At 45.3% G+C, this 15,441-nt stretch overlaps 1 protein-coding gene across 1 annotated transcript in view; it reads left to right on the top strand.

Moving 5' to 3' along the window:
- Positions 1-15,441, top strand: part of WWC2 (WW and C2 domain containing 2) — a 122,957-nt gene that overhangs the window by 60,695 nt on the left and 46,821 nt on the right. Inside the window, exons 4-5 of the mRNA XM_090258929.1 lie at positions 343-419; positions 13,460-13,539. Coding sequence (XP_090115055.1) covers positions 343-419; positions 13,460-13,539 — 157 coding nt within the window. The remainder of the gene's footprint in view (positions 1-342; positions 420-13,459; positions 13,540-15,441) is intronic.

Raw genomic sequence — 15,441 nt, 5'->3', positions numbered from 1 at the left:
CTGAAGTCCCCCTGAAATGGCCAGTTTCTGGAACACGCGAAGTTCTGATAAACTGTATCTGCAGGAAGGACCTTGGGATTTTATACATTGGTACGAAATCCAGAAGGAAATGAAGTTCCAGGGTCTTTATGACATTTGTCTTTCTTGAGTTTCTTTAAAAAATATATTATAAAGGTTTGAAGATTACTTTTTATATTTAGGTGTCTGATGAATGACAATAAAGAAATTATAAAGTAAGTAAGTACCCGCAGAAGCATGTGAATCTTGTCGTTTTTAGAGTTTGTAAGTTCTGAGCTGAGAACTGGTTATGCAACCCTGATTTTCTTTTTTGTCTTTGAAAAGTGTTCTCAGGATCTTCATCTAGCACTAAATATGACCCCGATATTTTAAAAGCTGAGATCTCCACTACACGACTAAGGGTAAGATGCTTCTCTCCTGTGGGTCTACATCGCACAGAGGCGTGGGCTCTGCAGGTGGGGAAGGGGCGCTAGCAGTCACCCGCCACGTCCGCGCAGCGACGGGGCTCCTCCACCTCGTCCTGCTGGGCGGTGTCTCTGCCTTTGTAGCGCAGACTGTCGTCATTACTGGGACAGGGTGAGCTCCATGCCTGGACAGTTTCATTGTTTACAGTTAGTGGGAGACGCGAGTCTCGGCTCATGGTGCTGGAAGACGTCTTCCAGGGCTGAGCCCAGCGTCTAACGATGCCCAGGTTCCTGTCCCCAAGTCATTATTGTCTAGGACTTTCCAAGTCTCTCTCACTTCCTCGTGTGTTGTTCCATGATCTTTACCCTGAACTTTTGGGCCAAATTGCTGTTAAGGCCAGAGCTTGTTTAGCCTTGATCATTGGAGTCTTAAAGACTGTTCACCAAGTAAATAAGTTCATGTAAAGATGACCTCCATCATGAAATAGGTTACTGCGCTGCCCCCAGAAGTCCCCACTGTAACCCCTCATGGTCATTACCTTTCTCCAAAGGTAACCCTGGCCTCATCAGCACTGTAGGTTGGTTTTTTCCCTGCTTTGAACTTGGTGAGACTGGAATGCCAGAATATGTATTATGTGATGGCTTCTTTTGCTCAACAACTTTTTGAGATTCATCCACAAAAAACTTGTATTGCTGAAAAGCCTTCCACTTTGGGGTACATACCATAAATTCTTTCTTTTCTACTATTGATTACATTACAGCTTATTCCAATTTCTGGTCATTAGAAGTTATGTCTTAATGCGTATGTCTATTATACATGTCTTTTGGGGCACATATGTACACATTTTTCTTAGTTATACAACTGGGAATGAAATTGCTATGTCAAAAAATATGTATAGCTTCAACTTTAGCAAATACTTACAAATGATTTGGGGCTTTCTTTCTAAGATCTGCTTTTAAAGCTCTAAATTAATTTCTGCATATGGCTTCTGCCTACAACCCACAGGTTTTGAATTTTGTATTTTTATTGTCAATCAATTACAAAATATTTGTAAGTTCCTTATGATTAGAGTATGCTTAATTTTTAAATAGTTGGGGATAGTTTTATTGTCTATTATTGATTTCAGCTTACTTCCACTGCATATTTCTCAGTTTTAAAATTTCTATTTGGTTGTTTTTTTATACTTGTCCTAATTCTGAACATTGATATATAATTTTTGAGCAAAATAGTCACAGTTAGTTTTTAAATTCCGTGTCTTGATTAGTATGATACTTAGATTTCCTATGTGTTGAGTTCTTTAATATATTTGGAAGAATGGCTTTGATTTTGGGTCAATATTTGACTTCGTACAGCTGCTTTCTTTTTATTAAGAGTGGTATATATTATGTAGGAAAAAGTATAAAGGTAACTTGAGGTTTGGGGTGATCTTGTCATCCTTAAGAGAGAATTTAGTTTTGCTTCTTCTAGGCAGTTAGTCCAGGGACATACAGTTTTAATTCAATCGGGCTTCAAGCTGCCTGAAATCTGGGTTTCATTTCTTTTCAAAGCGTGGGTCTCTTTCCAGTTTACCCTTTCTCTTAGGGACAAACTCTTCAAAACCCCAAGTGAACCCCTGGGGTGTTTTAGGAGCACCCCTTCTGCATGATGGAGGTTGAACTCCAACCCTCTCCATGCTTCCCAGCTGCCCAGCCGGACTCGGTGTAGTTCTCCGAGCTTTGGCCTCTCGTTCACTGCATCCTCCCAACTTGTCACATGCAAGTGCCACTAAAGGGAAGACAGTGTCCAGTCTGGGTCACAGCTCGGGGCTTCCTCACCTTTTGGGTCTTTCATACAAGTTCTAGTTCACCAATATCTCCAAATAGATGTCTTGTTTGGTTTTCCTCACACCTTCCCTATTTATTCTCAGAAAAAGAGTGTGACGAACATCTGTCTCTATTTCCTGGCAGCGAAACGTCTCTTCAGTTTGGACTTCTGGGTTCGTTAGGAAGTCCCCCTACATGGGTTCTGTGTCTTTCTACCAGAAACGCCCTCCCAAGTCTCAGGGACCCTTCCCTGGGTCAGCACACCCCGTTGTCCGGTCGTTTCTCAGGGACGCCAGGACAGCGTGTCGGGTGCCCGTGGCTGTCTCTGGGCGGTGCCTGCCCGCTTCTGTGACCCGCTAGACCCGACACCTCATCTAAACAAAGGAAACGAAGGCATTTGTCACGAAGCGGAGTCGGAATAACCTCCATACTCGCTTCAGCGTGCACCTCTCAGGAAGTCGTTACTTATTATTGCCCTTTGGAATTGTAGCCATTTTTCAGTTCTTGTCTTTGCACGGCACGTGGTGAAGGAAATGACTGCAGTAGGCTGCTGTAGTTTGTTCACGTAAAGCCCGCGTTAGGGGGGATGCAAACCAAGGAAGGGATGTAAAAGCGAAACTTACAGGCTATTTCACGCAAAGCCATTTAGAAGGAAAGGGTGCCCCATCTCCATCAGGGAGGTCCCAGGGGATCCCAAGCGGTCACAGTCCCCAGACCCGTGTCCTCATGCAGCAGAACCTCTCAGGTCAAGCTTATTTCACGCCAGATGTCCTGTGCTCTCGCTATCGGCAGCCTGTATTTCATTTACATATTTCACCGCTGTGCGGACACAGGTGAGCCAGAGAGGCAGGTGCGGTAAGAAGATGCTTCCTCACGAAGAGGAGGTGGGACGTTCATCAATAACTGTAACGAAGATTGGAAGCGGCACACTTCATCTCCTGCCTCAGTGAACAGGTGCTTGTTCCACACCACCTGTCGGCGGGAATGTCCCCCTAGCGCGCTGGCCCCGGTGGCCTGTGTCGCTCCTGCCGCTCTGGCGACGCTGCGAGTCCCGGTCTGAACGCTGTGAAGCAGATGGTGCAGTCTCTCTGCAATCCTTGCACGTCGCAGCCGGGGAACACTCTCAGGGTCTCGTGGGTTTTGGTAAAATGACCTTTTCGGCTTGTCTCCCCTGTGGAAGTTGCCGTGTGTCCCAGTCCCTTTCACAGATGAACGCCCCAGAAATCGTAGTTCACGAATCCACCGACTCTTCGTTGCTTTAGTGTCTCAGAGAAACTGCCTGCATTTCTGGCCACAGTAGCAAAGCCCAGTACTATAGCTTTGTACTTCATTGGCTTGATGCAGCAGTATTGGCGGGCATGCTTCATTTGTTCTACCGAATTAGGAGTTATGGGTCAAGTATTCGGGAACCAGGTATTTAGGGACGTCTGTCTAAAACATCTGTTTGTACTGTTTTATGTTACGGCCACAAGGACTGGTGATCATTAGGTTTCAGTTTCCTCCTTGGTCCAGTAGGATAGCAGTAACTCCCTGGCACCCTATTCCTAGTTGCTGAAATGGTGAAATAAATACCTCGATACTTTAAAAAAATATTTTATTTATTTTTTAGAGAGAGGGGAAGGGAGGGAGAAAGAGGGTGAGAAACATCAGTTGGTTGCCTCTCCTGAGCCCCCAGCCGGGGACCTGGCCTGCAGCCTAGGCCTGTGTCCCAACCAGGATTAGAACCAGGGACTCTTCAGTTCTCAGGATGGCGCTCAACCCACTGAGCTACAGCAGCCAGGGCCTGAGTCAATACTTTTTTATGAATATACTCATAACTTTTAAAGGTATTTAATTGTTTTAGAAAATCTCTTTTTAGAAAGAGGAATGTAAAATGTTTTACTGCAAAATTTATTATTTCATTTATTCAGAATGGATACTTAGACCTTATAGTCTTCTTGGGGTAGGGAATGGAATATCTCATACAAACTAAACCTTAAATTCAACTGATATTTTAAAAAATGTATACCCCCAAATTACAAATTGCTATGATATTTGCTGAAAATTTGGTGGAGAAAATTTTTTGCAAATTTGATTAAGTTTTTGCTATTGTTTATTAAACAATAAACAATAAAATAAAATGTTGGAAGCAGAAAAGAACATCTCTAGAAATACAAATGTATTTGAGAAATCTATTGAGGACCATAGCACATGCTCTGAGCCTACTTTTAATTTTGTAAAAAAAAGAAGAAAAGGAAAAGAAAACAAAGGCCCCAGTGGCTAAATTATTTGCGCTCTAAACTCATGGCTAGTTAGTGGGCACTTCTATTAGTAACAATGTTCCGTCTTTTGTTCTCAAATATATGTACTCACACACTGTTCATATGAATTCACTTTGCATTCTTTCTAGTGATGGGGATGGACTTACAAAAGTCATCCACAGTCTCACCTATTTGTCATCTTGGGCACAGACTTAAAAGAACTGCAGTTGGTTTGTCATTGTAAACGGGGTGAATTCATGTGCACATCAAATGAGGACACTTGAACCACTGCCTAACATACAAAAATCATAGCAATGTCCTCGCGTGGAAGGAGACATGTCTTCTGGGAGTGTAAAGGACTGCAAGTAAGGGTGTCTCCTGACTAGACACGAGACGTGTCTTTATACTGTCACAGCGTTTCAAATTTCACTTACACACGGAGCCCCTTCAGCCATGACTTACTTGATGTCAGTGTGTTGGAGGTGATGGAGCAATACTAATGTGCAGGACCAAGGGGTGCGTTAGACACGGTACTTCTCCTTTTAGGGTGTTCAGGAGCGAATCTGTGTTGTAGTTGGTGTTGCGTTAGAAAATAGTCCCAGTCATAGTGGGTTTTGAATGAAATGAAGACTATGGCTTGTCTCACATTTACTAAAGAAAAGAGAGCAAAACTGAAATAGAAAACGAGAGCACCATACTCCGCTTAATGCAGGGACTGGTGTTCTCTTTGTTACGACACGCCTTGTAACTTGAAATACTTAAAACTCGTAGCTCGGTAGTGCTTTTATTTTCCCCTAAAAAGCATCCTCAGACCTGAAGTAGAGTAAAACTATTAACACTCGATCACATTTTTTATTTAATAATGTTTTGTTTCTCTCTCTAATGATTTTGGTCTCATTTTCCAGCTTTGAAGGGTACCGTAGTGCCGGCCAAATAGTATGTGTTTCAGAAGAAACCCCGCATTGACCCTGTGCTATTGGGAGGAGATATTTATGGTAGTTTCTCCTCACCCCCATCAGTCTCGCTGGCCAGAACTTCCAGTCTTTTCCACCTTAATCATAAAAGCCCTTATGTCCATAATGCTCAAGCCATTTTTACAGAATTAAATGCTGTTAACTTCTCCTAGGACAGACTATGCAGTCTAAGAACACAGGAATAGTAAGATAATGATTCACAAACCATCAATCTGAAATGAGTCTATAAAGCCTGCAGAAGTCATTCTCTTATTTTTTACAAGGGCTATGGGCGTTAGCTCTGTGGAACTGTGTGAGATAAAGATATTATAATGAATACATTCAGACCAACACTTGCCAATATTTTGATACTTCTCCTTGAAATATACACAAAAATAAATTGACCTAATGTGCTCACATTAAATTTTGGGAGAAGCATTCATCTCCTGAGGCCACGACAATGAAGTAGCGAGAGAGAAATATATTTATACTACATACATTTTGCAGCCTTCCGTATTTTCATGTACATATTTATTTCTAGAATCGAGGGTGGTAGACACAGTACTACAGCTTCTACTTAATCAAAGAACTGCAATCCAAGAGAGTTCCTTCAAGATCTACAGGAAGAGACTTGAGTGGTTTGAGGTTAGCCAACTGGATCCCAACTTTGGACCTGGGGCCTATAGAGTGAAACAGAGATCCATGCAACGAGTCCAATAGGGAGATTGGGGTCACATGAATATCTTTCAGAAGACCCAACTGCATCTGTTTCTGCCCAGGAGGGATTAACTGCCAGAGGCATTGTCCTGCAACAAGAGACCGTGGGAGCCCCGATGGAGCTCTGTACAGCAACTGTCTTCGACAGTGGGTAACGGGCAGGAGAATACTCATCCCTAACTGACGGGGAACAGGGGAGGTGACCCCTGAGAGGGCCCCACCTGTAGTGCCGGCAGCAAGACTCACACGGGGTCTAGCTGTGTTGAAGAGACAGAAGGACGGAGTTCAGTGACGTGGAGGTGTCAGGACTTGGGAGGAATATTGGAGAGGAGGGAGCTGCAGAGGGAGAAGGAGCAAGCTCTGGAGGCTTCTGAGGGGGTCTTCTCACATCTGTGAATACTGAGCAAGCACAGTTTAAAACATCGCGAGGCTGGGAATGGCAGCAGTAGGACAACAGTTCTTAGAGCTTACCTGGGGCTGGGAATAGTTTTGCTTCCACCAGCTGGAGTGGAGGGACCTCATAAGACATGGGCATCAGGTCGAGGCCTCAGTAATGGAGCCAAAGAAGATATACAGGTGACCAGCAAGCACAGGAAAAGATGGTTTCCCAGTCCTATGGAAGTTCTGTTTACACTCTACTGTAGACTTTGAAGTGTGCTATGGCATTTTGTCTAAAAAAGCAGTGTACATACTATTAACTTAAAAATGATTTATTACTAAAAAATGTTAACCATCAACTGAGCCTTCAGTGAATTGTAATCTTTCTGCTGATGGAAGGTCTTGCCTTGATGTTCATAGCAATGCAGTGTCTATGAGGCCCAATAAAGTAAAACACAATAAAACAAGGTCTGCCTGGTGCCTGCAATGGAATACTATCCGCCCTTAAAAAAGGAGTGAAATTCTGATGCCTGTTACAACCTGGATTAACTTTGAAAACATCATGCTAATTAAACAAGCCCAACCTCAAAAGACGAACATTGCGTGGCTGCACTTACGTGGGGTCCCTAGAACAGGCAAATTCAGAGAGACAGACAGTAGAATGGCTGTTACCAGGGGCTGCAGAAGGGGAGGATGGGGAGTTTTTGAGAAAATTATTAAAAACATGAAAAGCATTTCTTGACTCATAGACCATAAAGAATTAAGCCACAGCGTGCGTCTGACCCACAGGCTGCCATTTGCTGATCCCTGCCCAAGAATAACCACTAAGCAAATACAGAATCATTACCAATAGTGGAGATGAAACAGAATAAAAAATCTCAGCCCGTCCTAAAGGAGGCAGGAATAGAAGTAGAAAGGATAAAAGAACATATGTGACGATTAGAAAACAAATACAAAGGCAGAAGATGTAAACCCAGCTATATCAACAATTACACTAAATGTAAATGGTCTAAATGTTCCAGTAAAAAGGCAGAAATTATAAGAATGGTTAAAATAAGAACCAACTCTGATGGCCACAACAAGCCTATTGTAAATATAAATATCCAGATCGGTTGAAAATTAAAAGAATGAAAAATACATACTATGAAAATACAAATGCAAAGCAAGTTGCACCTGCCATATTAATATCAAAGTAAACTTTAAAATAGGAATAGTATTACTAGGGGTTTTCTAATGAGTCAGTTCATCAAAGACCAGAAGGATATATGCACATAACCCTAAAGATGTACACATAATAACAGAACTTTAAAAACCAGTAGGACTGAAAGGAGAAATAGAAATTTACAATTGTAGTTGGACATATCAGCACTCCTCTCTCAGTAAATGATAGATTATATAGACAAAATCAGCACATTTGTGGAACTTGTAAACAGTACCATCACCCAGCGTGATCAGATTAACACTTGTAGTACATACCATCTAAAAACAGCAAAATGCATATTATTTTCAAGTGCCCATGGAGCGTTCACAAAGGAGTACTTACTCCAGGCTATTGAGTCCTATGGCAACCTAACTGATTTATTTGAATTACTTGTGGAAATCTAGCATTGGCCTTCCATACTATTACCTATTACTTGTTTCTCAAGGTAGAATATTTCATATAATGTTTCTCATTGGCTTTTATTTTTCTATTTTTGTTACACAAAAGGTTGGGTTTAAAAAATATATTGTATCCATTCATCTGTTTCTGATGACCGAATTCATTTATTAGTCATCACAAATGGTTCTAGGAGCATCTGGGATTCTGTTTTCCTCTGTTCTTCAGTCAGGTCAGCAATGCTTTTATTATTAACCTTGTGACTCCCTGGAGTTGAGCGCCCGTTTTCTTTAAAGGCGAGGGTTTTAGTTATGTGGAAGCGCAGCGGAGAGAAGTGTTCCCAGAGCGGCTGACAGCTGCCCTTTGCTGGCTTGCTTACGGAGCTCCCGACAAGACGACAGAGAACGTGGGGAAGAGGGAAGGGAGTCATTAGTGAAATGCCACTTGGCTCATTACAGCTTTAACGTCGCAGGTTCACGTGCAGGGCAGACTTAGGAAACTCGCCTGTCTTGGGAGCCTTCCAGGGTCCATAGGCTTCTGGAATTTACTTTTCCTTCACTGTCATCTTTCTCCTTCTTCTGAAATAAAACTTAGTGCACCAGGATTGTAAGAGATGATAAGAAGCTCTCTGATTCCCAGTCATACTTATCACACTTAATTACAGCATCTTCCTGGGCCTCAGAAGAAACTTGAAAATCAGTCGGAAAGGTCAGTTGCTTTGGCGCAGTCAGGATAGAAAGCAGGAAATGTGCCAAAGCCATGGCTGGCTTGCCTCCGATCTGGTGGTCTGGATTGTGAGGTTGGATTCCTTCGAAATCATTCTGGACAATTAGACGGTCGTCGGTCATGGCTGCGGAAAGTCTAATACGCAGGAGGAAAAACACAGGCTCTGGGGTCACGGGGCTGTTCATGTCTTCCGTTGGGGTAAGGTGTGAGAATAACGAAGTTTCTGAGCCAAAATAAGGGCCGTAGATTTTATTGAGGCCATTTTGCTACAATTCCAGTTTGTCTTCGACCTTAACATGTAGTATCATGCCATTGCAACTAAAGCTTTTGCAATTACAGTTTTTAAAAATGCTCCTGGGTTCTGGACTGTGCTCTGCTGTAAGGAGCAGTGAAACCTTCAGTGGATTACTGACTTGTTCTCTTTAGGACTGAGATTCCTCAGCTGCACAAGAATAATTAAGCTGTATGTATCTAAGAGTTGTGAGGGCTGAAAATAGGTATTCATTCAGAGACATGTAAACAAGGAACAGAGTAACAGTTATGGGGGTGTAGGGAGAGAAGGGGGGTAAGTAGGGGAAGGGTCTAGTCAAGAAACTAGTATAAATGACCCATTGACATGGACAACAGGGTGGGGATTGACTGTGGCAAAGGGGGTGGGCAGGGTGGGGGGGCAATGGGGGGAAAAGTGGGACAACTGTCATAGAAAAACAATAAAAATAAATTAAAAGAAAAACAAAATAGTTATTCAGATTTAGCATAATATCTGGAATCCATAGAGTGTTCGTGAATTTCAGCTCATTACTGCTTCCCAATAAAGTCCGCTTTGGGCTAAATTTGCAGGTCAGCATTAGCACAGTCCTTTCGCTGTGATATGTGGACCTTTGTTTTTACGTCCTGTGTCCTCCCTTTGAGGGTGGGCAGGAGAATGGAAGAGTAGAAACAGTGATTCTGTAATAGCTAACAATGTCAAATGGTCCTCCGAGAAGCAAGGTAGTTGAGCTGATTAAGACGGTCATCTTAAAACCAAAACCAATTGGAAATCATGTCTGGTTGGAAATAATATCTGTCTTCACTTGTCATTGTAATAGAATCAAGTTTTTTTATAATAAAGTGAAATTTAACACTGATATTTGGGAGCTGAGAATCATTCAGATAATCCACTAAGAAGATCCCCCCTACCCCCAAAATAAAAACAGTAGCTTACCCCTGGCTGCTGGGGCTCAGTGGATTGAGCGTCGGCCTGCGAACCAAATGTCGCTGGTTCGATTCCCAGTCAGGGCACATGATTAGGTTGCATGTCAGGTCCCCAGTTGGGGGCGCAAGTGAGAGGCAACCACACAGTGATGTTTCTCTCCCTCTCTTTCTCCTTTCCCCCCTCTCTAAAAACGAACAAACAGTAGCTTACAGCCAACTTTAAGTAAAGGACCGTATTTTTCATACTATAAGACACACCTGACCATAAGATGCACCTAGGTTTAGAGGAGGAAAACAGGAAGAAAAATATTCTGAACCAAATGGTGTACTAAAATATTTAATAAAATATAACAGAATAATATTTCAACCATGTAGAGTTAACAGCAGTCAACAGCATTATTAAGAACCGTCATCCCTGTCATTAACAAATGAGGAGGGACTTTAAGGTTCAAGTTCTCTTCTGGTTCTCTGGGGACCCCAAGTCAGGTCATATACATCATGGTCTGTGACGCAATATTTGCTCCATAAGACACACAGACATTTCCCCCCACTTTTGGGGGCGGGGAGTGCATCTCATGGAGTGAAAAATACGATAATTATGTGGAATTAAAGAAAGCACTGGTTAGCTTTCTGTATCACTGTTACTCAACATACAATAAAATATAATATCACGTTACTTAGAGTCTGAATTGTCAAACGTTAATTTTAGATTTTAAATGATAATTTTGGAAAAGAAATTAAGTTGGTGTGTCATCACAGTTAAATAATTTTAAGCAGAATGCTAGTTTTTGTCAATAAGATACACCAGTTGTTGTAATTCAGGTGTTCCCAGTGGGCTCACTATCACCGTTGTTTTTATCAACTGCATTTTCAAAGGTAAAGACAGGTTTCGGCCCAGCTGTTTGAGTCGCTATTGATTTTTGGATTAACTGTTGTTTTAAAGTAAAATGTTAGTCTTTTTGGTAAAAAAACTCTTGTGGGTGCTGTCCGAGTAGAAGTGCATTGGAATGAGCCATTGATCACTGATTCCTCTGACTCGTTAGTCTCACGCCGAAACCGAACTGTCTCCGTGACACCCTGTGGGTGACCCAGTGCTCCTCGTGAGTCACAGCATCCATGAGTCACATGGGTCCAAGCCCAGTCCCGCGTCTCCTCCTCCATGAGCTCAGCCCTCATTCCCCAAGCCGGGAGGCATCATTTCCCCGCCTGGATCCCAGGGGCATTGTGGGTAGTTGTAAGTAGGCCCTTGCAGCACAATTATTTGTATTCCTTTTCCTAATAAAATGTAAGTGACTTGGGGCACAAACTGGTAAACTCGCAGCTAAACCCACCAGGTAAATTATGGACTGGCTAGTCTCTCCAAAGTAGTGGCTGGGTGTGCAAACAGGAGCATCACACAGCACCTGTCATTTCATTCCTCGTGGTGGCAGTCTTCCCGCTGACCTGTTCCCTCCTGCCTTCCATGACACGCTCTCCTTTTCCTCCAACTTCTCAGCCTCTGCTCCCTGGCGTATTTCGTCAGGTTTCTGAAGACAAAGACAGCGAGGTGTGTTCCTGAACTCTCTTCTTTCAGTGCATACTCTCTCTGGGTGGTCCCATTTATTCTGATGCACCTAAACTGTCATCTGGACATCATTGGCCTTCAGTTTTCTATCTCTAGTCCAGACACTTCCTCTGAACATCGAGTCCACATACCCCAATTGCCTGTGACGTCTCATGGGTATCAGAAAAATGGCTTAAAGAAAACCGTGATCTCATTCCTCCCAGATTGGGTTCCACTCTCTGGGAAAGCACCTTCGTGCACCCAGCTGTCACACCAGAACCCTGGACGTGATCTTTGGCACGTCCCCTTCCGCGCCCTCCACCCAGAGACCATCACGAGTCCTGTGGACCCTCCCTCCACAGTGTCCCTCTCTTGGGCGCTGTTCCAGGGCCCTGCCGAATGCCAGCCACAGTTCAGGTGCAGGGGTCCCGCTGGCCCCTCTGGTCCTATCACCAGGCTCATCACGGTGACCTTCAATCATCTTCAGCTGATTGTCCTTAAACATTCCTCCTTGATTCTTAACTGTTCTTGGGATGAGGTGTAGAAATCCTTAACTTGGGCTTCAAGACTCTACAGCCAGGCTGTCTCTTCCAGCCCCATCCCAGGTGACACGTCACGTCCGTGATCCCGGCAACGTGCTGAGGGCCGCTGCCATGGGTGAAGGGTTTATCCATAGGCTCCGCCATTGGAGAACGCTTCCCGCCACGTGAAGCCCCACTGACCTTCTCAGCTTACCCATCACTTCCTCAGATGGGCTTTACCCAAGACCCCAGACGACATTAGGGCCCAGCCCCCTTCCATGTCCTGAGCGTTCCCTTACATCGCCTGTGGTAACTGGCGAGATTCATATCATTGGATGATTATTGGCTCAGGCTCTCACTCCCCCATGGCTCTGGGAGACCACCGAGGGCGAAGGTCACCCCTGTTTTGTCTGTGCTGCAGTTCCGGGACCTGGCATATAGTGGAGAGTCAGTCAAAATTTGTGGAATGGGTAGAATGAACAGGAAATAGAAGTTCAGCAGCACATTGAAATACTGTATAACAATGCGCTTAAAACTGAAGGCTCTCCCTTAACAAGTGGGAACGCATTTCAGAGCCGAGTGAAGAACCGCTAGTTCGTGACCAAACCAGCAGCGCTCAGTATTGTTATTGCCAAGGAGTGTATTCAGCAATAGGAAAAAATATCTTTTATCAGTTTGACGTCCAATATTTACTGATCACCTATTTTCCTGGTACTGTTCTAGAAGCTTGGACAACAGCTGGTGTGATTCAGGTTACTTAACGCAGGGACACAGACAGTGAGCAAATACACAGAACATGTTAGCTTTTGAAAACGACTGTAAAGTAAATAAAGCGGGGGTGGTATGGGTGTGCTGGTTGGAGGAGACTTCTCTGGAAAGGCAATGTGTGTACTAAGACCTGAGTGACAGGGAGTTAGCTACTGAAGATCAAGGGCAAAGCGCCCCAGGCAGAGGGGACCACCCGGGCAGAGACACTGGGCAGGTGCCGCCTGACGCAGCTGAGATACAGGGGAGGCCGGAGGTCCCAGAGCCCCGCGCAGAATCAGTCCAAGCTTCCAGAGTCCGCAATACCTTGGTTTAAAGTCCCGACTCTCTCTCCCTGGCTGTTGATCACAAAATGGAGGTGGCGGTGATGTCATGCTCATAGAAGTGCTGCTGAGTACATTAGAAATAATGCCCGTCATGGACAACGTAGGCCTAATTAATCGACCTGTCGTAGAACTGGTGTCAGGGAGAAACGAGCAGGGTGAATGTTCAACCATGGGCTGTGTTTATGTGTTTAATAGTTTACCAGTGGGTTATCTTTTAAAGCAGTGCTGCTAATTATTTACAAACATTCATATTTATATTGATTTCTCCCAAAAGGTTAAAAAGCTGAAGAGGGAACTCTCACAGATGAAGCAAGAATTGCTCTATAAAGAACAAGGCTTTGAAACATTGCAACAGTGAGTATAAAAACACTAAAACCGACTTCAAATTAACTCATAGCCCTGTAACTAACACAAAGAAAATACAAGTGCAGATTACATAAGAAATGTCTCAGAGAAACCCTCAAGGAAAAAGCTCAAAGCGTTGACCCCACCCCCCCCAAAAAAACAAAAAACAAAAAACAATGAACCAACAAATCAAAACCTTGGGAAAATCTATGTACTTTGAAAAGGTTTGAAGTTCTTATTACTCATTGGAGGCCCAAAGAAACCAAGTGAAAAGCTTACGTTTGTCTCCGGAGCCTCTGGAGACACTGGGGGTGGAGCTGAGAGGTTGGCACCAGGGTGCCTGTCCCAGTGCATCCCCAGGGCTGCCCTGGCCCATCCCCGGCCTCCATCGGCCCAGACGTGACCTGGAGGCCACCCTGCAGCGGAGCTCAGGGAGCGAGGCGCGCCTGTCCGCAGAGGAGCTTAGTGGGTTCCTCACTTCCTGGGTGCACTGTGTCTGTCCTTCCCAGGTCCACGCTGACGTCGGGGCGGGGGGGAGGGGGCACCGGGGCTGGCCCAGCTGGGACTGGGACTGAAGATACAGGAGGCGGGGGAGACTCAGGAGCAGTAACGGGAAATGTGTGCCCTGTTTTCAGCCCCCGGAAGCCACTGTGCGCCCTGTCCCTGAGGCCCAGCCTAACTAAACCCTGACAGGCTCCCCCAGAGTCTTGGCTGCAAAGGAGGGAGCCCGTGTGCACAGCCACGTGACCACAGAGAGGCTTGGAGGCCCCCCGCGGGACGCAGGGCTGGTGCCACCGCTGTGGGGCGCAGTGTCTGCAGGGTTTCCCCCGTCAGCAGCACGGTGGCGCAGGGGCCCTGTTCTGCCCCACGTTACCCGCAGCCGCGATCCAGGGCCGCCGGGCTCCCTCCCTCCTGAAGGACCCCACCTGTTTGCCGGCCAGGCAGGCACTCGCTGATTTTCTCTCTGTTTGGGTGCTGACTTACATCCCCGATACCCACTCCCTGCGCCCCACCGCCCATCCGGTGCCTTCTGCTCCTGACGTTGGTTTGGGGGCTCCTGTAATCCCGACCGTGACATTGTTTCAGAGGCACCCGTCCTAGTGGTTCTCAAACATGCCCACATATAAGAATAATCAGAGGAGCTCTGGACCAGATTCCTGTTTCTGGTCCGGCCCCCAGGGGTGCCTTATGAGATCCCAGGTGGGGCTTCAATGCAGCTGTGCCCCAAGAAGTCCGGTGGGTGACAGCTTCCAGAGAAGTGTGCAGGCCGAGGATGACTCCAGCGGGGCACTTAGTGACCAGGTGTCAGCACCGAGGGGCACAGAGGAGGGCTTTGTGGCAGCAGTGGGGAGAGAAAGCAGACCCTGTAGCGCACCCCCAAATGCTCAGCCACAACGTTAAACATTTTCAAGGCGCATGAGATTATTACCCGCGTCGCCGCCGGGATTAAAGGTTAGCCAAACTCCCTGTTTTTGTTATATGGATGCGACAATGCCGTATTGTTTCAGAGCAGTTTGCTAGCAAGCAGTTTTTATAGGAATCTAAGGCATGTTTAAGTCTCTGTCAATAACATTCCACGGGGAAACAATGGCCACTTGTTGTAACAACCAGGCCCTCCTGCAATGGTGCCGGCCCTCTGCACCAGGCATGGAGGACGGGCTTGCCCACACCAGAGGCCCCTGTCTGCCTCACGGACAGATGCAGTGAGGCCGTTTGCATCCCGGTGTTCACCACCGCACACCGGAACGCGAGTCACACCCACACAGCCTGAGGCCACAGTCTTCAAGAAAACCCCTTCCTGACCCGATAAAGGGACTTCTGCTTGGACTTCTGCTTGGGTTACGACAGAAAGTATGTTTCAGGCACAGATTTAAATAGAATCCCACGGCAGGCTTTTGCTACCTTTCCCTC

Source organism: Furipterus horrens, unplaced genomic scaffold, assembly GCF_987537825.1.
Source record: "Furipterus horrens unplaced genomic scaffold, mFurHor1.1.pri manual_scaffold_12, whole genome shotgun sequence".
Classification (NCBI taxonomy): Eukaryota; Metazoa; Chordata; class Mammalia; order Chiroptera; family Furipteridae; genus Furipterus; species Furipterus horrens.
Note: the sequence above shows the minus strand (reverse complement) of the source record. Positions and strands in the feature narration are given on the sequence as shown.